Source organism: Ovis aries, chromosome 3 (genome assembly GCF_016772045.2).
Source record: "Ovis aries strain OAR_USU_Benz2616 breed Rambouillet chromosome 3, ARS-UI_Ramb_v3.0, whole genome shotgun sequence".
NCBI classification, from domain to species: Eukaryota; Metazoa; Chordata; class Mammalia; order Artiodactyla; family Bovidae; genus Ovis; species Ovis aries.
In genome coordinates, this window is record NC_056056.1 from 3,450,626 (window position 1) to 3,474,565 (window position 23,940).

General features: G+C 57.9%; 1 protein-coding gene across 1 annotated transcript; it reads left to right on the forward strand.

Annotated features, from left to right (window-relative positions):
- The first annotated feature begins 1,561 nt into the window (after positions 1-1,561).
- UBAC1 (UBA domain containing 1) lies at positions 1,562-21,144 on the forward strand. The gene is made up of 10 exons (XM_004005569.5): positions 1,562-1,754; positions 5,686-5,806; positions 6,576-6,649; positions 9,937-10,044; positions 10,931-11,033; positions 11,309-11,417; positions 12,203-12,413; positions 15,504-15,590; positions 16,176-16,314; positions 20,579-21,144. The coding sequence occupies exons 1-10, from the start codon at positions 1,617-1,619 to the stop codon at positions 20,692-20,694; spliced, it is 1,206 nt and encodes a 401-aa protein (XP_004005618.1). The 5' UTR covers positions 1,562-1,616; the 3' UTR covers positions 20,695-21,144.
- Positions 21,145-23,940: the final 2,796 nt, after the last annotated feature.

The following is a 23,940-nucleotide window of genomic DNA, read 5'->3' on the forward strand; positions in this document are numbered from 1 at the left end:
GGTGTCCCCCACTTTGCCTCCTCAGCCCCCTGATGCCGCCGTGTCCCATAAGCTCCCCTGGGGCTAACCCCAAGCCCTGCTGCCCCCCCCGCCCCCCGCTGTCTCCTGTCTCGTGAGGCCATGTTTGCACAATAGATGACACTGGCAGTTCCTGCGTGAGAAAGCCCGTTCCCAGGGCGATAGTTTGGTCTCAAGCCCTAGTCCTGACCAGACCCCAGAGAAGGGTCTGGCTCATGGAGGCTATCGGTAAATGCTAAACTGAATAAAAGGAATTCACACACGAGCAGAATGATCACAGGGGAACAGAACCTGTGTATTAAACGGGAGACATGCCGGGACCACCTCCCCATTTAGATCACCAGCCTCCGAGAAAAGGGACGGTGTTGGATTCATCTCTGCTCAGCAAAGGTCCTTGAATGGATGAGATGCGAGAGTGCAGGTCAGTCACTTGCTCCAGGTCTAGCCTGAACTGCAGAGTGGATACTGATATCCGTTACCCCCACAGAAATGAGTGTGCTGAGTCTGCGGGTCATGTTTCTTCCCTGCGGTGCTCACGCACCGTCTGAAGGCACCTCTATGGCTGCGCAGCCTGAGTGCTGGGCCCCACCCCAGAGTCCCTGACGGGGGCATAGGGGCAGGGCAGGAGAAAGTGCACTTCTAACAAGCTCCCAGGTGCTGCTGGTCTGGGAACCACACGCAGAGAGACTCTGCTTTAGTGCAATGCAGTCCAAAGAACACAACAGCAGCCACATAGACAACCTAAAATCTAGCAGCCACAGCTTTAAAAAGTAAAAATAAGCAGTGCCAACATATTTTATATAGCCCATTCTATTCCAACACGCAGTCAGCACACAGCGCTTCCCCGGTGGCTCAGCTGGTAAAGAATCCTCCTGCGATGCGGGAGACCTGAGTTCCATCCCTGGGCTGGGAAGATCCCCTGGAGAAGGGAAAGGCTGCCCACTCCAGTATTCTGGCCTGGAGAATTCCATGGACCCTATAGTCCATGGGGTCGCAAGGAGTTGGACACGACTGAGCGACTTTCACCAACTCACTGTCAATATATAAACATTGTTGAGGTATTTTTCGTGCTCTTTTCCTGCCAGCTGTTTAAGATTCAGTGTGCATTTTACACTGAGACCCATCGCAAAACAGACTCGCAAATGCACGGCTCCCGCGTGGCCGGCGGCCCCGGCTAGCACAGCGCGGGCAGGTGCTGGACGAAGGAAGCGGCCCCGAGAACTACAACTCCCGGCGTGCTCGGGGAGCGACCAGTGACGCACTTCTGGCGCGGCGGCGACGGGGACGGCGAGGCAGCCGCAGGAAAACTACATCTCCCGGCGTGCTCCGGGTCATGCCCTGTGACGCACTTCCGGCGCGGCGGCGACAGCGCGCCCCCGGTGGCTCAGCGGCGGGGCGAGGGCGACTGCTCGGGCGGGCGGGCAGTGGGGCGAGTGGCGGGCGGCCTGCCGACGGGAGAGCCGGGGGCGGGGCGGCGGCGGCCAGCGAGGGAGCGCGCGGGCGGCCTGGCCCCGCCCCCGGCCCGCCCGCCCCGGTGACCTTCAGGGACCGGGCGGCGGGCGCAGGCCCCAGGCCCGGGCGAAGGCGGCGGCGGCGAGATGTTCGTGCAGGAGGAGAAGATCTTTGCGGGCAAGGTGCTGCGGCTGCACGTCTGCGCGTTCGACGGCGCCGAGTGGCTGGAGGAGGCGACCGAGGACACCTCGGTGGAGAAGCTCAAGGAGCGCTGCCTCAAGCACGTAAGGCCGGCCGCGGCTCCAGGCTTCCCTCTTTCTCCCGCCGCCCACTGGACCGTGGGGCTCCGGACCGGGCGCTTTATCCTCTACCTTCTGGTCCAGCTTCCCTCAAGACAGCCTGGGGGGCCGGGGCGCATCGGGGACGCGGGCTGGGAGAGGCCAAGTCGCCGCCGGAACGGGGCCTCCTGCGGTTCCAGAATCCATCCATCCGCGCTTGCTGTCGCGGCGAGGTTCCCGGAGCTGGGAGTTAGTGCCCACGAAGGTAGAGAGAGACCCGCTGGGAGAAGCGCCTTCCCCTGACCTTGCAGAGCCGGCTGCTTGGAGCCGTTTCCTGGGGCTGGCATGGGGGCCGGCGCCTGGCTCTGGCCACTGGTGCGCCCCCGCACCCCCTCACCGTGGCTGGAATCACTTAAAATAGTGTGGCTTGGCCGAACTGGTCCATGCACCCCTTGCTGTCCTCGGCCTTTACGTGGATTACACGGGCAGGTCGGGGAGAGGGCCGTTTTCTAAAGTTTGTTCACGTGAAGCACCCCTTGTAGGTTCCTCAGAGTTCTAGTCTTTGTCTGTCTCTTTAAGCTGCTCGACTCTGTAAGGCAGGCCAAGACATCTGTCCGTGTGACTCAGGCTGCCTCAGGAAACTCTATCCTTTGCACGATCTAGTATCTCCATGTCAGAATTTAGGACAAAGGAGGCCACAGCCTCTTACTGCTCATTTCACAAAAAAAGTGTGCCTGTATGCCAGTGACTCGCACGTTTGTTCTGGGCCCACCAAGAGTCTAGCCCTGGCTCTTTCTTTTAGTGTGGTCTCCAAGGACAGACTTGCAGCTATTGTTTAGTGACTCCCGCAAAATGCTGTCGGGTCCTTTTGGGAGTCTGGTTCTGTGGAGTTGTGTAATTGTTGCAAGCAGGCCGGAGAGCATTCTGGTTGCCAGAGTCCCCTTCCGGAAAACCCTGGATGTGAATAGCGTCTTGGTCTCACGTCAGGGAGGAGGGGGATGTGGGCTCGCACACTTGGGCAGCGATGTTTTGGCCGTTTCTGTTTCTGATGCAGTGATGGGTGATTTCACTAAAAACCGCCACGACAGCGCTCAGCGGGAAGGCTGGGAGCCCCCTGAGCGTCCAGGCTATTAGCGCGAGGCTCACTGCTTGCCCAGTGCAAACCTCTCTGAGATGCTGTGTCTACCCGGTCAGCACAGGAGCCCCTTGAGGGCTGGAATACCTTAATTAAAAAATAATGCCACTGGAAAAATGGTACCAGTGGACTTGTTGGACACACGGTTGCCACAGACCTTCAGTTTGTGAAAAGCCCAGTATCCGGGAAGCAAAATAAAGCCAGGACGCAACCAGACAGGGCATGCCTGTGAACGGAACCAGACTGTCAGTTGAGAGAGCTGCGTGGCGGTGGTGGCCTGTCACCTGCTGAGTCAGGCTGGGGGGTCAGCGGGTACGTTGGTGTGGCACTTAGTCTAACTCACCAATGGGAAGGATTGGCATAACCATCAAAATGCTATGTTCTGGAGGGAAAACGAAGCAAGAACTCTTAGATTCATGGAGGCTTGCTAAGGATTTCAGGAGCACCTGGGGTTAATGAGGGAGCCAGTTTCATTACGCTAACTATTCACATTATGCTGCCGATATTTTTATTCCAGTCGGTACTGAGGCGTATCATTTGGGATGTTTTCTGGCGTTATCCTGCTTTGAACAGAGATCTTATTCCACCCTGTAGATTTTATTCCAGGCCGAGGTGAGTGGCGGGCGAGCAGCAGGGGTCTTCCACAACCAAAAACTACTGGCATACATTTTGGGACTCAGAGCTGAGCTGTTAGGAGGTCCTCACACCTCTGTGCCTGTGCCTTCCTGGGGGCAGAGTTCGCGGCCTTGTGAGCCCTCAGGAGGCATTTCCAGTTAGGAAACGGGGTTCTCGAGTTATGTGCTTGACCATCACCCCGGAAACCTATGCACTGAGCTTAGATCGTGGTGCCACTGCTCAGCTAGGGCTCCTCCTGCCTGGCTCCCCGTCCTGCGTGCCCAAGCTGGGGTTCTCTGTGCCTCCCTCCTGCCCCTCTACCCGGAGGGGACACTGGGTTTCCTCCCATCACAGGACCTCTGGGAACTTACTGGGTTTTTTTACACTTTCTGTTATGCATATACGTTTTTAAATGAATAAAGCAGCTTTGTTAGTGAAGGTTTATTATCGTGACTTTTGTAGAAATGGATTGCCACTGTGGCCTTTCCCTTCTTGGTTTTGTATCGATTGGGACCACCGTGGTTATATCACGGGGCAGAGTAAGTCATCTTGTGTAACCGGAGGGTCACGATCTTAAGACAGTGGCCCCCTGTGGCGTGCTGGGTGTTTTCTGTGTGATAAGCTCACCAGCTCGCAGCCTGCTAGCAGGGCACCACACCAAGGCGTGTCTTCACATGACACTGATGTCAAGGGGAAGAAAGGCCGTCTCCAGTCCTCTGGGAAGAAGCGGGCTCGCTGGGGTCCTGCCCCAGCCATGGGCTCGGGCTGGCTTTCCCACTGCTAGGGCCCAGCTCACTCCAGCACCGCTGCTGGGAACAAAGGAAAGCGTGAATAAGCAGGCGCAGTGTGGGTGACTCACGCTTGAGTTCTGCTCCCGGCGCCTGTTGACAGGCTGCAGAGGACAGTTTTTTTTTCAGGAGCCAGTGTGCGGATTGTTTTGGAAAATTGTGTTTCATAGACTGCATCCTGAACTTGGCACACCAGCTAGCCTGCAGATTTTAGAATTAGAAGAAGCACACCCAGTATTTCTGGGAGCAGAGCCATCGTGAGATTCCAGGGAGGGGTGTCTCTGTCATATGTGGTCAGAGTGTGTCTTACTATTGGCTGGTTTCCACCTTTGTCCCCGCCAACCCCCCCACCCCGGCTTGCGCGCATCTGTAGCCCTGAAGCCCTCGTGAGCCCTCTTTCCTGTTGGATTGCTAAAAACTCTGGTTGGTCTTCAGACACCAGTGTTGAGAGGTGAAGTGCAGGCTTAGCTTCTCCCTCGGGGTGAGCAGTTGTGTGTCCAGGCTATCTGATGGCAGGCTATCTGATGGAAAGGTGGCCCCGCTAAGCTGAGAAGGATGGTGAGGACCCTGGGGCCGGTGCATCTCCCGCGTTGGGGCAGCCTTGGCTTTAGCACCTCTGCCCCCCCACATTGTGTGTTCTGGGGTTTCTGGGCTGCCAATCAGTAACGCAACCACGTACCAGGTGACCCCCTTCCAGCTGCCAGGCAGGCCCTGCCAGCTGTATCTGTAGCTTACTTTGGGGTCCCTGTGGCCGTTGCTTGGTGAGCTGGGGACTGAGCTGAGGCTATCCTGCCTCCTCGGGGTGTTGTGGGTGTTTGCGTGGTCAGGCCCCTGTGGCCTGCTCCCCAGGGACCAGCTCCTCTCAGCCTTGTCGCTGGCCTCCGTCAAGTGCCCCGGTGGAGGGTGGGGAGCGAGATTCCCACAAGGAAGTAGCCTGCTTGGGAAATGCTGGAATATTGTCTACCGACCTCCGCGGCATCTGGTTGGCTCAGCCGGAGTTAGCCGGGCGCGGACCACACCCCAGATCACACTTCGATCTTTAGGTTCTTGGGAGACGGCAGACGTGCCGTTTGCATCTTTAAATCACTTTCTAGATCTTCCCAGATTAAGGAGGCAGTTCGGGTAGCCGCTGGTGGGCAGCGGGGCGCTCTGCGTCTGAGCCGTGAGCCTGTTGAGGGCACTTGGCGGCACGGTGGCCGGGTCGCTGCCCTCAGGGACTGGGCTGCGGCGTCTCCACCGTTGCCAGGGTTCTCTGGTTTCGTCTTGGCTTTGACTCTTAGCGAGCAAGAGAACCAGTGAGTTCTCGGCGTGGCTTGGGTGTCAGCTCCTTTATTGTCAGCATCGTGATCAACTTATCTTCTGTCCTGACATATGTTCTGTGATTTTTTCTGTTTCCTAGTGTGCGCCTGGGAGCTTAGAAGACCCCAAGAATGTGACCCATCACAAATTAATACACGCCGCGTCTGAGAGGGTGCTGAGTGACGCCAAGACCCTCCTGGAGGAGCACGTCCAGGACGAGGGTAAGGGGGCGAGGGGTCCCCGTCCCAAGCAGGCTGAGCCGGGAGACGCGGCAGCCACAGGGCTTCATTCTCCTTTGCTGAGACGGAGTGTGCGCCCTGGGGTGAAAGAGCCGCAGCCTTCCGGAGAAGCCAGATGTGACCTCTGCTCCTCAGGCTGTTTCCACGCAGAGCCAAGGTCCCCAGAGCTGCTGCGGGCCTTACTCACGGGTCGGGAAAGTGCAGCTACGGGTTGTTCTGAACGTCTAGGAAGACGCTCTTACCATGCACGTCTGTCAACTGACTCTGAGTCTCCTGCGTGGAGGCACTTGCGGAGAAAAGCTGGGCTTTCTGTGTCATTTAAAGCACGATTTTATTTGTGAGATTCCCTTACGTGGCCTCCTTTGGAAAGACTAGAATATTGTTCATCAACCTCCCTGGGTGTCTGGTTGGCACAGGCACAGTTAGCCGGGCGTTGACCACACCCTGGGTGCCTTAGCATTGAGGGTTAAGACCAGATGCTCTGACCTCCCAGACTTTCAAAACAGAGCCATTAAAACAAGCACACCGGTCCCGTCTGGTCCCCTCAGCCATGATCTTGCCGGGCCAAAGACTGTAGGGGAGCAGGGTCAGCAGACTTGGGGGCCGAGGGAAGAGTGGGCCTCTGTGGAGCCTCGTGGAGGAGGTGCCCAGAGGGAAGCCCTGCTCCTCGGCCCTTGGGTCCCCCCTGGTGCCCTCCGTGCCGCTTCCTGGGTGTAAGATAGTAACCAGCTCGCTGTGCTGTTTTCCCCAGATGTGATACTGTTGATCCGAAAGCGCGCTCCAGCCCCCCTCCCCAAGATGGCTGAAGTCTCCGCAGAAGAAAAGGTGAGCTTCAGAGTTTGGAACTGGTGATCTCTGTCGGGGGAGACTCGAAAGAGACTTCTGAGGCTGGCTGGCTGTGGGTCCTGCGGGTCCCGTGGTCACAGGGTGTGGTCACGGGCTCTCATCGCAGCCAGGCAGCCTGTTGACCAGCGCCTCGCCTCGTGGCGGGTCCGGTGACCAGCTCCGCTTTTGGGCCATGGAGAGGCGCGTGCTGCCTGCTCCCCGGGTTGGGTTTAGTCTTGAGCTCCCGTTCCTCCTCTCATTTCCTGACATTAGAAGGTCAGGAAGTCTCTAAAGACCACCCGCAACACAGCGCGGGAGCAGCGTGGGGCGCCAGCCTGCATGGAGTAGGTCCCGTCTGGCTCTCGCGGGACAGGCTGCTGTGGCCTTGGAGTTGGCGCTCGGCTGAGACCCCCTGCCCCCCGATGCAGGTGCCCTGGGAAAGCTGTGCCTACGCTCGTGTGTGTTAGCCGCCCCAGAGGCTCACTCCTCAGAGAGCCTGGTCCAGGAGGCTCCCCTGTGCGGCGGCAGATGTGTTCTGTCAACAGGCCCTTTCCAACACTCAGGCCAGGTGCCTGCCGTGCCCAGGGGCAAACGCCAGCCTTTGCTTAGCTCGAGGGGTAGAGTGTCCTGCTCAATGCTTCAAAATGCTCGGGAGAGCGTTCACCCCAAAGCAGGCAGGCCAGCCTTTCTGGGCTGGGCCCTGGGCCTGTGGCGGCCCGAGCTCTTTCGGGGCCTCCTGTGGGACAGCCACGGGAGGAGGCCCTGCTTATCTGTAGCCACACCTGCCTGGGCGCGGGCACGCCACTCACCCATCTCCGGCAGACGGATGGGGCCTCGAGTCAGGCCTGCTTCCCAGAACTGCGGGCCGACCCGGCTCTCAGGTTACTGTTTTGGTTGCTGGCAACTCCCTGAACCGCGGTGACTTGACAGCAGGCTCCCGTCACCCCCACGGCCCTGGGTGACTTGCCAGGCGGGCTCCCTTCACCCCCACGGCCCTGGGTGACTTGCCAGGCGGTGACCCTCACCTTTTCTCTGTGTGTGTCTGTCAGGTGAAATATTGTAAAAACGATCGTGCCTGTTTTTGTGAATAACTCGTTTTTCAAGTCAAAGTAGTACATGTATTTAGAAAGGCAAACGATACTCCAGATGTCGTAATGAGCCGGCAGGTGCCTCTCCCTCCTGAGTCACGCGCGTGGGGGGCGAGTGCTCCGCATTCTTCGGGCTCTGTCTTCAGTGATTCTCCTCCTGGGTTCTGAACAACATCCCGGGCTGTTAGTTTTTGGATTCTCAACTCTAGACTCTGCTGGTTGCTCCTCGGTGATCGGAGCAGCTCCTCCCCCGTCACTCCCCGCTCCTCTGAATCCTGGTCAAAGATTCGGAGCCCCGTTGCCATTCTTGCGCCAGTCTCGCTCTCTGCCCTGAGCAGGTTGCTGAAGGCGAGCTCTCCTTTTTTTTGCGTGCAGATTTGTTTTCCCGGGAGCCAGTAATTCCTTCCTCGTTTTGTTTGCTCTCTGTGTCGGCTTAGCACTCATTTTTTCAGATTCTGCTCCCAAACTGATACACTTGTCTGAAACCGGGGTCACAAGTGAGGCCATCTGCTGGCGCTGCTCCAGGAGCCACCCCTCAGCTCCTCCGGCCCGTCCATCTGCGTCAGGCATGCTGCGCGGGGCTGACCGCCTGCCTCCGTGCGGCTCCTGCTGCGGCTCCCCTGTCTGCACACTCCCTGACCTCAGGCCTGCCGGCTCGGAGCAGCCCCGTTAGCACACAGGTTGCCGGGTCCGTGCCGGGCAGGCCCAGCTGGGCCCTGCGCTCGGGAGCTGGAATCGGGTCTGCCTTCCTGTTGGGAGCCTCTGCTTCCGGCTTTTTCGGGTGTTCGGCAGAATCCTGTTCTGGCACTTTGAAGAGCTGGGGTCCCATTTTCTTGCTGGCTGTGAGGCAGGACCACCCTCCACTGCCGAAGGTCACCTCCTTCCTGGCCTGCAGTTCCCCACGTCTTCAGAGCAGCCAGTGGGGTAGCTCACGCGTCGGGTCCCTCTTGCTTTAATCTCGATGACCACGGTGAGCCCCGCCCGTCCTGTTTACGGACTCGCCCGATTAGGTCAGGGCCCCCCCCCAACCCCGACCCTGTCCTCCAGTCACTATGCCCTGTGCCGTGACCTGGCCCCCAGCTGCAGCCCACCTGCTCACGGGCCCCGGGCCAGGCGGCCATGAGTGCAGGAGCCCGTCTTGGGGCCGTCGTGCCCTTGTGCCTGCTAGAGTCAAACGTCTGGTTCTCCTGGGTTGGGTGGGGCCAGACTCCCACCAGCATCTCTGAGAGGCGGAGGCCTGGAGGCCCTGTGTGCAGCCGTCAGTGGCTGCTGAGGGAGCGTGCACGCTCGATGGGCCTGTGCCCCGGTCCCCAGGGTGTCCCTAAGGCGTCTCCAGGGCTGGCGGTGGAGCCAGTCTGCCCCACTCTCCTTCCTCTGTGCCTGGTCTGTGCCCCTCCCAGGCTGCTCGCACGTTGCCCCTGGAGATTCTGGAAGTTCTCTGGGTACTTGTTGGTACTTTCCCCGCCTCATTTTCCCTTTTCTCTCTCTGGCCCTCCCGTGGGGGGGGACCTGCTTTCTGAGAGATGCTTGTTCTGCGATGACTGGCACAGCGTCCCCTGCTCTCCTGCCTGTCTGCACTGCGCAGCCTCGCTCTCTGCTTTCCAGGCCCGTCCTTCTCTTCTCTGCGCGTCTCTCTCCTTCAACCCCCTTGCCCCACTTCTGTCTCTGTCGCGCTCGTTGCAGACTTTCTTCACGTCCCTGTCAGAGGCCCTGGGAGCTCACTGGCCGCTCTGGGCCTGGTGGGTCGTGCCCCCCGCCTGCACCTGCATTCTCCTGCCCAACACCCCAGGAGCCAAGTGGCGTGGGGCTGGGCCTGCCGTCCGGGGTCAGCATAGTGCCTCTCCCCCTGGGCTCAGGGCTTCTCAGGCCGCGCCCAGGGACTCTCCACGGCCCCTCTGCGGTCTGCCCGCCCGCCCAACCGTTGCTCCCGGGCGGTGATCATTCGGTGACCTAGGAGGCAGTGTCTGTCTTCCCCACCCGGTGCCGCCGCACTCCGGGGCCAGCAGGCCACGCCCGCCCAGTGTTCTGTCCCTGAGGCCACGCACAGAACCGTCCAGAAGCCTCCCTGCTCGTCAGGGCGTGTGGCTGCAGCCCCCAGGACGCGCGTGCTCCCTGGTTAGGGCTGTTTGTCAGAGACCAGTCTTGCCTTCCGCTGCTCTTACACTCACGTCTGACCTTCCGATTCCTCTCCCGTGTTAGAATAAACAAGAGCAGAGAGCCCCGGACAGAGACGCTATCTTCCGAGCCACCGCCAGCCTGCCTTCCCACAACATGGACCGGGCCGTGGTGCAGACCAGCGCGAGGGACGTGAGTGCCCGCGGGGGCTTTGTGGCCACAGGGGGCCGAGGAGACCTCCTGAGAGCACTTGGGAAGCAGGGTGTAGGGGGTGCAGGAACTCTGCGCTATATTGAAGCTTTTTTGTAGGCAGATTAATTCAAGATAAAGGGTTTAAGAAGACGTTGAAAGGCAGGGCCAATAGGATTCGATACTCTGGGGAAATGTGAATTTTCTGAGTTTGGCAAAAACCTTTTAGAGAGAAATCTGACTCTTGCTTATTTTGGATCGGAAGGTTCTGAGTTAAAGCAGAGCATTTCCAGTGCTCCCAAGCCAGGGCCGGGCCAGGACTCGGTGCCCGCTGGGCAGGAGTCGGGGGTGGTGCCCCCAACACTGCGGATCAGTCTGCAGGCTCTGCCACAAGCTGGTCAGTTCAGGAACACTCCTCTGAGGGTCTCCTCCAGAGAGTTCTATGTTCGCCAGGGCATTGGAACCCGGGCACATGTATCTCTCGCTGGCCAGCGCGTGTGTCTCTCACTATGGCTGAGCCTCAGTGTCGGGGAGACTGGAAATTGGTGGGTTTCTGATGACATTGCCAGCAGACCCCCACTGTGTTGAGAAGATGAACTTGAACTGGTTGCACTGAATGCTAGAGGCCCACATCAGTGGAACCCATGGAATCCGCCTGTTTTGTTCAGTGAAGCCTAAGCTCTCAGCTCGCTTAGCAGCCATTGGGCCAGACGCCTCCTCTGGGCTGGAGCTGAGCGACGGGTCCTCTCCCGCCCGCCCTGCTGAGAGCCCTGTTACTCTTCTGCCCAGTTTTCTGGGCGTGACTTGACGCACAGATTGGGAGTTTCAGGCCAGGGGTGTTGTCTCGGATCCAGGCAGCTTTGTTGAGCATCTTGTGCTTTCACCGCAGTTCCAGACGGAGCTCCGGAAAATCCTGGTGTCTCTCATCGAGGTGGCTCAGAAGTTGCTGGCGCTGAACCCGGATGCCGTGGAATTATTTAGGAAGGCAAACGGTAGGAGCGGGCCCGGGCGGAGGCCCACCCGTGGCCGCCACTGTTCACACTCCCCACGGAAAGGCAGTAAACGGGGCCTGGTGGACGCCTCACACTGTCGCCCGTGCCTGCACGGCAAGAGCTGATGGGTCTGTCTCAGGTTTTCTGAGGTGTAAGAGGTCAGCCACAAAAGTCTGATGCTGAGGCGGGCGCTGGGCCCGCGGGGAGCTCGGGGAAGCACCCCTTGTGCGGCCGGGCATGCCCCGAGCCCTCACGGTGCCACGTCTGGCCCGCAGCCATGCTGGACGAGGACGAGGACGAGCACGTGGATGAGGCGGCCCTGCGGCAGCTCACGGAGATGGGATTCCCGGAGACCAGGGCGGCCAAGGCCCTGCGGCTGAACCAGTACGTCTGGGCCCCACGCCGCGGGTGACGCCCCTCTGCCCCGGGCCCCATGACTGAGCCGCCTCCGGTGCGCATGAGTGTCGGTAGAGGACCCGGACACGTGTTCCAGAAGCACGGCACCGGCCGCCTCCAGGTCTTAGAGGGCGGTGTGCGGAGGACCCGCGTACTGGGAGCGTGGCGTGTGACGGTGGTCGTGCACTGCACCGGGCTCTCGTTTTCTGGGAACTCAGATCACAGCCTGTTCCCGGCGGGGCTGAGGAGGACCGCGGCATGTAGGCGGTGGTGTCCTGGGAGTCTCCTATAGTTTCCTGTTGTTAGTTACTTGCCCTTCAGTATGTTCAGTTCTGAAATAAATCGTCTGTAACCGCGGGGTGGTCAGCGGGCTGTGATTTTTTTGCTTTGGATCCAACCTCTTGTGGGCACCTCCTGGGTTTGCCTCCCAGTGGCTTTCTGCGTGTGGGCATCTGTTCTGGCCGCGCCTTGTGGCAGGTTAGGGTGGGGCCGGGGCTTCAGCTGCGCTGCGTTAGATCCTCATGCAGGACTAGGCAGCTCGCGCTGGGAAGCCACAAAGTCAGAGAGGCTTTTCTTGGGACGCAAAGGCCCGGTTCCCTGGCCTGAGGTGCTGCTCAGAAGCCGTCTTCCCTTGGAGCACGTTGGTGCTCAGGGGCCGTCTTACCTTGCAGCACGTTGGTGCTCAGAGGCTGTCTTCCCTTGGAGCACGTTGGTGCTCAGGGGCTGTCTTACCTTGCAGCACGTCAGTGCTCAGAGGCTGTCTTACTTTGTAGCATGTCAGTGCCCCAGGCCATGGAGTGGCTCATTGAGCACGCGGAGGACCCCACCATCGACACTCCGCTCCCAGGCCCAGCCTCACAGGGAGAGGTGGGCGCCGAGGCCGCCCCTGCCGCCGGGACCAGTGAGGAGGAGGAGGGCAGAGACGAGCTGACAGAGATCTTCAGGAAGATCCGGAGGAGAAGGGAGTTCCGTGCGGACGCCCGGGTGCGTGTTGACAGGCGGTGGGGGCACCTGGCAGGTGGAGGGGCTGGTCCTCCCAAGGCGAGTCCTGCGGGGGAAGCTGCGGCCCCCAGGCCAGGCCACCGGCCCTGCAGGGAGCGAGGCTGGAAGTGCTCTGGACATACTTGAGCCTGGAGTCTCCAGTTTGAAGTTTATAAGTGTCCTCGAGCCGTGGGGTCAGGCGGGGGCCCTGTCTGGAGACTGGAGGGTCACCCACCAGCTCCGTGGGCCACCTTGTGAGCAGGAGACTGGTCAGGCGGGTCAGCGCAGCATCTGGGGGACTCAAGGGCCCGCGTCCCACAGCCTCTGGCTGGACTCGGCCTGCTGACCTGAGTGTCCTTGCAGCCGCCTCTTTACCGGTCTTTTCCGTCTCCCTGTTCTTTTTCGTTATTCTCTTTTTTCATTAAGTTTAATATTAATTCAATCTCTTTGGACGTCGTTGGCGTTTAATGAAAAAACGACAACCCAGGTCACAGCTCTGGCAGCTCCAGGCGTTAAGGCTCCAGTTTTCCGTGTCCCCCGGATTTTGCTCGTGGCCCCAGTTTCTCGGGGCCTGATGCCTCGTCCTGGGCTTACCTGTGGGCTTGTTTCCATGGGAAACCGTGTGGCCGGGCCATGGGGTTCCCTCTGCTGCTGATTCAGAGCGTGTGTCTGTGAGGTTAAATGTGACCTCAGACAGGGGCCAGCTCTCGTGTTCATCAGCAGGGCTTGTGGGCCGTGCGGAGTGTCCCCCTCGGGGCGGGGCCCTCTCTGTGGGATGCAGACCCTGCTCAGGGTCCTGGGGTCCAGCTCCAGCTTCCCCCGGCATGGGCCCCAGGTCTGCGTCCTGTGCATGTCGCTGGGCCCAGCCCCCGCCCCCAGGGGACACCCTCTGGGAGGCCAGGGCATTGCCGCTTTGTCTCCGCTCCTGTGGGATTTTCCCTTGAGTTGAGCTCCGTATGCAGAAGCACATGGTTACTTTAGTCCAGCTTTTCTTGGTCCCGGAGAAAGTGTGTCTCTTCGTCTTAGTCTCTCGGGAGTCCAGTCGGTTGGCCCTGGACCCTGTTCGGGAAGGGCAGCCTTTCCCCTGGCGGGTCTGCTGTTGGGCTGCACACCTTCCCCGGGGTGAGGGGTCCTGCGGGGCCCTGTGAGGCCCGCTGACGGTCGTTCACGGTCTTGGTCACCACCTTAAAGGCCTTTCCTTCTCTGGGTTGTCGTTGTTAACCATCTTAAGTCACTCCTTTTCCCTAAAGGGTGTCGAGGCTTGAAGGGCTGGGGTCTGTGAACTTGAACCAGTCGGGGAAGGTCCGGTAAGGACGAGATGTTAGCTCAGATCCCAGGGAGAGTAGGTTGGAGAGCAAGGCTTGGATCTGAGACCGACCTTCAGCTGCCTCCGCTCTCCCGCCCCACCGCGGACGTGGCAGTGCTGTGCAGTGCCTGCGGGCGTGAGGGCCTCTCAGCGCAGCCACGCGGGGGTCCTCCCTGGAGGGCTGGGGAGAAGGGCATGGGGAGCATCTGGAATGCCCCCCAGCAGTCCTGGGGCCGAGACAGAAGTGAGGAGAGGGCGGTTTATGTTGACACTTCATGGAAAAGGCCCTCCTACCCTTGGGTTTCAGAGTGGACTCCAGGCGATTTTATGTGACGTGGATATCTGCGGAGGGGCTGTGCCTGCAGCATGCGCTGATGGGCCGGAGGTGGGGAACGGCCCAGTGGTGGGGAACAGCCCAGTGGAGCAGAGGAAGTGGGGGTCCCTGGCAGATCAAGCACTGCAGGGGGGCTGTGCCTGTAGTGTGCACTGACGGGCCAGAGGTGGGGAACTAGCGGAGCAGAAGGGGGTCCCTGGCAGAAAGGACTGCCCCGAGCGCTCACTGCGCACAGTCCGGCTCCAGGTAAACCCTGCTTCCAATCGTCCTCACAGGCGGCTGCTGCCTCAGTTGAGTTCTCTTCGAAGCCGTCCAGGTTGACTGCAGGGTGAACGGGGTGAGGTCCATGAAGCCAGAGCGTGCCAGGGCCGCGTGAGTGTCCACAGGCAGACGGGGGACTGGTGGCGTGAAGCCAGCCGACACCTGGGAGGAGGTTGGGGGAAAGCATCGGGCTTCAAGGGCAGGGTCTGACTTGCCGAGAGTTAAGAGAAACCCTTGCAACTTTGGTGAAGGCTTTATCTTTCTGTGGTCGTGTTAAGTCCTGTCAAAGGTCATGCACGGAAGTCAAGGATAAAGGGAAGGAGGTGTTATGTGATTTTTGTCCTAAAAATGTAGTAACACCCCCACTACCCCTGAACACGGAGCACTGGGCCACTGCTTCCTCCAGAAACCAACTTATGTTTAACTTACAGCTTAGATCTTGTTGATAATAATTTAGAATTAGTTTCAAGGTTTTTTTTTTTTTTCCAAAGAAAACAGTGTGAAGAAGATCTCTCCCGGTTTCAGAAATCACTGACGTTTTTATCTCCACTCGAGTGGGAGCGGCCGATGTGCCCTTTCTCTGACCTGCTCCTCCTGCTTGGCCAGCCCCTCTGGAGGGGGCCGTTCGAGGTGGTGGGGACAGTCCCACTCTCGAGAGTCGCGGGGACACACCTGGAGGGACCTGGGTGGGACAGTGAGCCTCCAGGAGAGAGCCCCAGTTCCGCCCCTCTGTCGTTCACAGAGCCAGCAAGCGTCTCCCTGAAGCCATAGAGAAACAGTCTTGAAATAGAAACCCTGGTGGTTTTTTTTTTTTTTTTTTTAATTTATTTTTTAAGATGTATTCATCTCTGGTCGCACTGGGTCTTCGTCGCTGTGCATGGCCTTTCTCTAGTTGTGGAGAGCAGGGGCCACTCCGGCCATGGTGCCTGGGCTCTCGTTGCGGTGGCGTCTCCTGTCGTGGGGTACCGGCTCTGGGCTCATGGCCTTCAGCACTTGCGGCTCCCGGGCTCCAGAACGCCGCAGGCTCTATAGTTGTGGGTGGCACACAGGCTTCGTTGCCCCAGAGCGTGTGGGATCTTCCTAGACCAGGGATTGAACCATTGAGACATCCCCTGCCATGGTGCCGCAGCTCGACCTCCCGGGCGCTGCCGGGCTTGTGCGCGCGGCGCTGAGCCTATGGCCTCTCCCGCAGGCTGTCATTTCCCTGATGGAGATGGGCTTCGACGAGAAGGAAGTGATCGACGCCCTCAGAGTGAGCAACAACCAGCAGAACGCCGCCGTGAGTACCGCGTGCAGCCCGGGCGTGTGGGCACCTTCCTGCACAGGCAGCTCCTCTCCTTTTGAGGTGCAACAATGGGGTAGGTGGTTCAAACAGTGTACAGACTGTAAAGTACTGAGAAAATCCTGGGCTTTGCCTCTTAGAGAGAGGTGCGCGTTCTGCGGGTGAGTGTGACGCTTGTGTGTTGGGTTACACTGACACCAAGATGATGCCACCCTGTGGACGCGTGCCCACTCCTGACTGAGCCCGGGGAGGGCTAGGGGTGACGCTGGGCCGCTTGGGGAGCAGACTCAATCCGGTCCATGTGGCCCAGGAAGGCAAGGTGGGCCTGGGCTTCAGCCGCTTCTGTATGAGCCCATGAGGTCACGCCCCGGCCGCTTCCCGTGACAGGGCGCTAGTGCGCACTCGGGCTTCAGAGCTCCAGCTGCGCCCTGAGCTGCGGCGCCCGCGTCTGCCGGGACAGCCGGGCTGGACTGGCCCTTCGGTCAGGGCCCCTGGCCCCTGGGGCAGCCCTGGAGCCCCCACTGCAGCGTCGAGGTTGGCGGGGGACTGTAGGCGCTGACCCTGCTCCTCTGGTGTTCGCAGTGCGAATGGCTGCTGGGTGACCGCAGGCCCTCTCCCGAGGAGCTGGACAAGGGCATCGACCCTGAGAGCCCCCTGTTTCAGGCCATCCTGGACAACCCTGTGGTGCAGCTGGGCCTGACCAACCCGAAAACCTTACTAGGTACGTGCTTTGCTCCTGCCCGGTAGGGCGGGACCTGCCCGCCACACAGATGTCCCTGGGCGATACTACGGCCGCCACGCCTGGTTGCCGCCCCTGCAGGGTTCTGGTGGCCGGGGCCTGAGTCACTGCGGGGCCCCAGAGCTTGGGTCCTGCCCGGGTGTGACAGCCTCCTGTGCGATGATTCCATTCCAGCTCTGAGAAACCAGCTCTAGCAGGTGATCCGGTCGGGAGAGTGTAGACAGCACCCAGCAGGCCAGGGCCGTGCCCAGAGGAGGCTTGGTTGGCTGGTGGCTCTTAGTCTCTGTAAGGGTTGCCCCGGCACTTGTTTTGTCTATGAGATATGATATGATATAAAGAAGCATGTATAATTTGTGTCACTTTAAAGAATGGTAGCAAAATTAATAACCACATTCCTGCTGTTCATCTTGGGAAAAAAACGGTCTTTTTAAAAAAACATAGTGCAACCCAGGCCCCCTAGAGTACCCGGATGCCCCCGCAGCTCCCGCTGCAGTGACACCCCCCCCCCCCCGCAGCCTGAGCAGGGGCTTCCTCAGCGATGTCAGTGGGGGTGTCCGTGTCCTCAGACCATTCAGTTGCCCCTCTGTGTTCTGGGCTGACCCCTGGGACTGGCTTCCTGGAGGCTGTGCGGTGTGGCATTGCAGGGCAGTGCCATGGCCGACCCTGCCGCGTGGCTGCCCGACGCCTGCAGCTTCCGGGCCGGTGGAGCTGCTCTGGGCGCTCCTGTGCCTGGTTCTCGAGGGAGAGTTCCCCCAGGGCTCCGTGCCTCGAGCCGAGTGGCAGGGCCCTGGGCGTGGGCGTGTTGAGCCTGCTGTCCAGAAAGGGAGCCCCGCCCACAGCCGCTGAGGCCCCCGCTGCCGGGTGCCAGGAGCAGCCGCCCAGGCGGGCACAGGGCTTCTGCGTGCTTGGCCGTCTCCCCGGTCTCTGGAGGACAGCCGCTTCCAGAAGTTTCAGCCACTGCTGGGACCTCCACTGCCCCTCTTTCTGATGGCTTCCGCTGTTGGATTGCCGTCGTATTGCTCAGAACCTTCTCCGCGCCTGCTGCACACTGATCCTTTCTCAGATATTTAAATCTCCAGGATCCCTTGTCAGTTTCTGCCTTCTCTGTTGATCACTTTGATGAACAGACGTCCTATATCTCAACGCAGAGGAACATCTCTGTTTCATTTATGACATGCCTCTTTAAAGAAAGCCCTCTGATTCCAAGCTTGGGAAGACCTTCAGCTATTTCTTTTTTTAGTAGTTTTAAATTTTCTTGTTTTAAAAAGTCTGTGATGTGCCTGGAAGAGTGAGTGGCATGAAGCAGGGAGTTTTTCTCTTTATGCCCCACTCCTGGGCTTAAGTGGTGTGTCTTGCGGTGAGTTTGTTCCCACTCTTTGCGCCAGTACCCTCCACACTGGAAGCGTCTTCTGGCCCTCCTCCCCAGAGACCTCAGGAGGGCCCCGTGTGCCGCCGGGGTCTGTCCAAAGCCTTTCCTAAAGCGTTTCTTTCAGTGCTTGACCGAGTTTGTGATCTGCTAATTTGCTCTAAGCTTTTTTTTTTTGTAATTTTTGAAGGCATAGTTGGTCAGATTAAATAATTTCCCCTTTTCTGTCTAGTTAGATGCTAAGATTTTTCGATTGTGAGTGGGAGGTCAGCTTCCTGGGTGACTTTTTGCTGTCTAGCGAGATTACTGTGTGGTCTTACATCTGTTGTGTCAAGTGTTTCTTGCATTTCTAGAACTAACCACCTGGAGTGAGTGCCTCCCGGCCCACAGGCCCTGGGTCGGTGACCTGGACGGGCCGCGCACTGGTGCAGGGTCCCCGCCAGACCCCAGGCCCAGGGTCCTGCAGGAGAGAGCATCCCGTGGTGAGGGCGCCCCTGCAGCCACACGCTTCCCTCAAGGCGTTTCCGGTAGGGTTTTTAATGGCCTTTATCTCTTTAGATGAAGGCAAATATGCACTATAGGACATTCGGAAAACACAGGGAAGCTTGAGGAAGCAGAAGGCACCAGCCCCCTGCAGCTGGTGGCTTCCTTCTGGTGTCTGGTGAGGTCCGGAGCAGGCGCAGCCGCACCGCACGGCGGCTTTCTGGTGCTTAATTTCTCATCTCGTTTGACGCATTTTCTCTTTAAAAATGAGATTGTAGCGGTTCAGGTGTTTCATTCTATGGATGCGTCACGTCTTTTGACAAATACATTAAATTTGTTAATTTATGTTAATAATATGACTTAGAAACTAAACAACAACCAAACAGCAACTGGGCTGAGTGCCTCCCCCGATTTGTGGCCATCAAACCACCTGCCGCTCAGCCAGCCGCACGGCCTTGGCGCCTGGCTTTCTGCAGTGAAGCGTCTCAGACGTCGTCTCTGAAGCGTGTTTCAGCTCTTTACTGTTGTTATTTAGCCTTTGAGTCGTGTGTGACTCTTGTGACCCCGTGGACTGTATAGCCCGCCAGGCTCCTCCATCCGTGGGAGTTGACAGGCAGGAATACTGGAGTGGGTTGCCGTTTCCTTCTCCAGGAACTTTGAGCTCTACTAGTCCATAAAACAATGGAAACATCCTGAATTAAGAAAGAAGACAAAAATTCTAAAAATAAATTTCAATCACTTTTATTGTTCAGTAAAGCATTTTTCCTCATAAAAAAAAAAAAACAAAACAGTGTTCCATCTTGTTGCTTTTGAACTTCCACCTGCAATAAGCTGTGTTTGGACCCGCTTCTTTGGGTACAGCCCCGACTGCCTAAGGACAGACAGCTGGAAGGCAAATGAGCAAGCCCAAGAATGTGGACGTGTAGGCGCTTGGTGACGTCTTGGCACCTGATGGGGCTTTCTGGGTGAGAAACCCCACTCCCGCCCTCCACCCCAGACAGGGACCCAGCAGCTCCGTCTGTCCCTTTGAACACTTTGCTCCCAGCCTTTGCGCGTCCCTTCCCTTGTCGCCTGGGCTCGCCTGTTGTTCTGCCTCAGCTGCTGTGTTGCTCTTAGAGCTCCGTCCACAGCTCTTGGCACGTCAGGGTGCCCTTGGTCGCGTTCGGCACTTCTCGTCTCTAGTGACGCGCGAGGCGTGCGGCAGAAAGTGCTTCCTCGGGTAAATCTCCACCTCTGGTTTGCGCAGCGCTGTCCTCCTCCTGGCCTTGGTTGGGCCGCTGCTGGGAGGAGTGGGGGCGTGGGCTTCCTCACCTCACCAAGCCCGTTTTATGTTTTGCTCTCCCGGATGCCGAGTCATCTTTCCGGGTTCTCTTTCTGACATTTCAGTTGGGGGGGCCTGGTGACTCCCTTCAGGGCGGGGAGGGTCATCACGTTGTAAACATAACGAGGTCGGACTTGCCCACTGAGCCCGGGGCTTGGGCCCCCATGACCCTGAGCAGCTGAGAGCCCGCAAACTGGGGGCCACTTCCACAGACGTGGTTTGACGTTGGCTGACATGACGAACTCTGGTGTGAAGCGGTCCTTCCCAGATTCGAGGGTGACCTTCTGCCCTGCGCTTGGTTGCTCTCCACCGAGTTGGCCATCGTGTGTCTGGGCTAGAGAGCTTTTTTGCTAAGAGGCGCCTTTGTTTGGTGAGGGGTCGCTTTATGAAAGTGTTTAAAAATTCAACGTTTTCATCTCAGAGAACTGCTCATTTTTAATGTGCTGGTTTCTTTTTTTTTTTTAAGTCATTTCCTGAAGATTGAGCAGTTTGATTTTTCTAGTTAGATATTATTAAGCTGGCAACATCATCCTTCAGTTCAGTTCAGTCACTCAGTCGTGTCCGACTCTTTGCAACCCCGTGAATCGCAGCACGCCTGGCCTCCCTGTCCATCACCAACTCCTGGAGTTCACTCAGACTCACGTCCATCGAGTCAGTGATGCCATCCAGCCGTCTCATCCTCTGTCGTCCCCTTCTCCTCCTGAAGATTGAGCAGTTCGATTTTTCTAGTTAGATATTATTAAGCTGGCAACATCATCCTTACATAAGTCTTTTCTGTTAGGGTGGGCCTGAAAGTGGAGTCACTAAGTCATGGGCCGTCACTATTTTAAGATTCCTAGTAGCTGTTGCCATGTTGCTTTCCAGAATCCCTATGCCAGGGAATGTGGGCGTGTCGCCCCACCCCACCCACAGTGACCACGCCGCCTTGCGTATCAGCAGATGAGACTTGCGGGGCGGGGGTCTGAGGGGGGTTCCCGGTCCCCCGCTCACCTGGAAGCTGCTGGGAGGAGAGCTCCCGCCGCTGCTTGTTGGGCGTGCGGGACACAGTCCTCCAGCAGCTCTGCGTGTCCCCACAGCATTTGAAGACATGCTTGAGAACCCGCTGAACAGCACTCAGTGGATGAACGACCCGGAGACGGGCCCGGTCATGCTGCAGATCTCCAGAATCTTCCAGACCCTGAACCGCACATAGGCCGCGCACTCCAGCCACCTGGCCCGGAGGGCCTCTTCTTCCCAGCCCAAGGGGTGGGGAGAGTGTGCAGACCCCAGGGTGCCCCTGGGCTGGGGGAGGGGAGCAGGTGGGCCGGAGGGGACCCTGCCCTGGGTGTCGGGCGCCAGGGCTGCACTCCTGCTGGGGTCTTACTGCTGAAAAACCTCGGGCGGCAGCGTGCTCGGTCGCGCCTCCAGCCTCCGACAGTGTTTACAGACAAGGCCGTCCCCCCAGGAAGGGGTCGCCTCCCTCCAACGTCCCCCTGGGCTCTTGAACCGCTACTTGAATTGACCGTAGGCACTGCTTGTAGAGTCCACTTGTTATTTGAAACAAGGCATGTTTCAATCCAAAGTGTTATTGTCAAAGGTACTAACTTGAGTAGAAGAATTCACAGATGACTTCTCTTTAATAAATAAATTCCCATTTTCCAAACTCTGTGTCTCGGTCTGGTTTCAGCCAGGGAGGAGGGACACGCGTCCTGGCGAAGCTCTTGTTCCCACCGGGAGCACACGCACTGCCTCCCCTGGGGTGCTCATCGCAGCCACCTGCATGCTTCCTTGGCCAGATCTCGTGGTTTTCTTGGGGTTGAGAGACCGCATGTCCCTGTCTCTGAGGCTGGAGCTGAGCACCAGAGTTGATTTGCTCTTCCCGTCTCTGGCTGCCTTTTTAAGGATGTAAACACTCTCTGTTTTTAAATGAGAAACTGACCAGCCACGCCGTCTGGGGGCTGGCCTGGTGCACGCAAGTGTGGACGTGGGCCCCATACGCCTCAGGGCACCTTCTTTCCTGGCAGGTGTTCAAGGGGACCCCTTCATAAGAGATGCATGCCAGGGATCAGAACCCTTTTTCAGACCCCCATGCACTGCCGGAGCTGCCAGCCCATGTGCTTTGGTTGAAGAGATCCTGTCCCTTGTATCCCTCTGGACAGCCAGCCCTCCTCAGACACGATTCCCACACTGCTGTTCCAGGTCGGGAGAGCAGGGACCGTGACAGCTAGGTGTCTCCTGGGCACTGATGGCCCACCTGGGCTCTTGTTCCTGTGAAGCATCTCCATGGGGGGCCCTGAGCTGTGGCTGCCCCAGGCCCTCTGCACCCGCCTGTGGGGGGATGTTCAAGATGAGCCGGCCCGTGGCCCTGCGGTCTGACGCCCTTCACTGTGGTTCCTGGAGGACTTTTTCTTCCCGTGAGCCCCATGTGGGTCTCAAGTAGCACCTGGCAGTGTGGGAAAGATGCCCAAGGGAAGGCCTCGGCAGTGGGGCCTGTGGTCCAAGGTGCCTGGTGTAGGAGGTGGGATACTGCCCACAGGCGGCCTCGCTGCTGTGCAGCCAAGGCCACTCACCACCAGACTGAGCCAGGCTGGGTGGGAGTCATGGCAGGGCGGGCGGCAGGGCTTTGCATCCCTTGGACTTAGGCTCCCTCTATAACAAAACCACTGCGGACAGTGACTGCAGCCATGAAATTAAAAAATGCTTGCTCCTTGGAAGGAAAGCTATAACAAACCTAGACAGTGTATTAAAAAGCAGAGACATCACTTTACCAACAAAGGTCCATATAGTCAAAGCTATGGTTTTTCCAGTAGTCATGTACGGATGTGAGAGTTGGACCATAAAGAAGGCTGAGTGCCAAAGAATCAATGCTTTCAAATTGTGCTGGAGAAGACTTGAGAGTCCCTTGGACTGCAAAGAAATCAAACCAGTCAATGCTAAGGGAAATCAACTCTGACTCTTCATTGGAAGGACCGATGCTGAAGCTGAAGCTCCAATACTTTGGCCACCTGATGTGAAGAGATGACTCGTTGGAAAAGACCTTGATGCTGGAAAAAAATGAGGGCAGGAAAAAGGGGTGGCAGAAGATGAGATGGTTAGATAGCATCACTGACTCAATGGACATGAATCAGACGTGTACCTGCTTTAACCATTGAGGAACAGAATGCGTTTAACCATCACACAGAGTCACTGTGGTTCAGGCTTCCAGGAAGGAGCCCAGAGCTGTTGTGGATGTGGTTTCAGACGGTTCCTGCTTCACTGAGAACTTGAATTTTCTGAACTGCATCAGACTCAAGGTCATCACCGGCTGACCTCAAAACAGTATCTGCTAGCCTCTACCATCTGCAGCCTTATGGTCTCAAAGTCTCTGCTGGCAACTGAATTTCAGACCCCAACCCTCATTGGAAAAGACCCTGATGCTGAGAAAGATTGCAGGCAGGAGGAGAAGGGGACGACAGAGAACGAGATGGTTGGATGGCATCACCAAGCCAATGGACATGAGTTTGAGTGACCACAGGAGTTGGTGATGGACAGGGAGGCCTGGCGTGCTGCGGTCTGTGGGGTCGCAAAGAGTCAGACTTGACTGAGCAACAACAACCCATCCCAGCACCCTTCCTTCTTGCCAGCTCCGCCCCTGATTCCTGATAAACAACTGATGAAAATTTGTGGGGTTTGGTTTTACAAGCTGCCCCCATTTTGCAGTCTGGGAACACAATTCAAGCAATTCTTGAATCTCCCAGGCGATGGTCCTCAGTTCAGTTCAGCCGCTTAGTCATGTCTGACTCTGTGACTCCATGAATTGCAGCACGCCAGGCCTCCCTGTCCATCACCAACTCCCGGAGTTCACCCAAACTCATGTGCATCGAGTCGGTGATGCCATCCAGCCATCTCATCCTCTGTCGTCCCTTTCTCCTGCCCCCAATCCCTCCCAGCATCAGACTCGTTTCCAGTGAGTCAACTCTTCACATGAGGTGGCCAAAGTATTGGAGTTTCAGCTTTAGCATCAGTCCTTCCAATGAACACCCAGGACTGATCTCCTTTAGAATGGACTGGTTGGATCTCCTTGCAGTCCAAGGGACTGTCAAGCGTCTTCTCCAACACCACAGTTCAAAACCATCAATTCTTTGGCGCTCAGCTTTCTTCACAGCGTGGCTCAAATAAAACCCCTTTCTATTCCTGTTACAGGTTGTTTAGTGATTGTTTCTGTCCACATGAACAATACTGAATTTGAAGCTGAGTTAGTTTCTAGGCACATATGATTCCATGTGAAGCCTTAGCTGCAGGATGCCTGGCGGCCCAAGGAAAGCAACGCAGAGCAAGGAAGCCCCTTCAGTCAGTGGACAAGCTGCTGCTCAGGGTTTGGACCCCCAAGGGCAGGGCCAGGTGTGCGGAGGATTCAGCATGAGAAGAAGCAGGAATGAGGAGGTGAGGGGCTTCACCTTCAATGTCCTGCTTGCCTGAC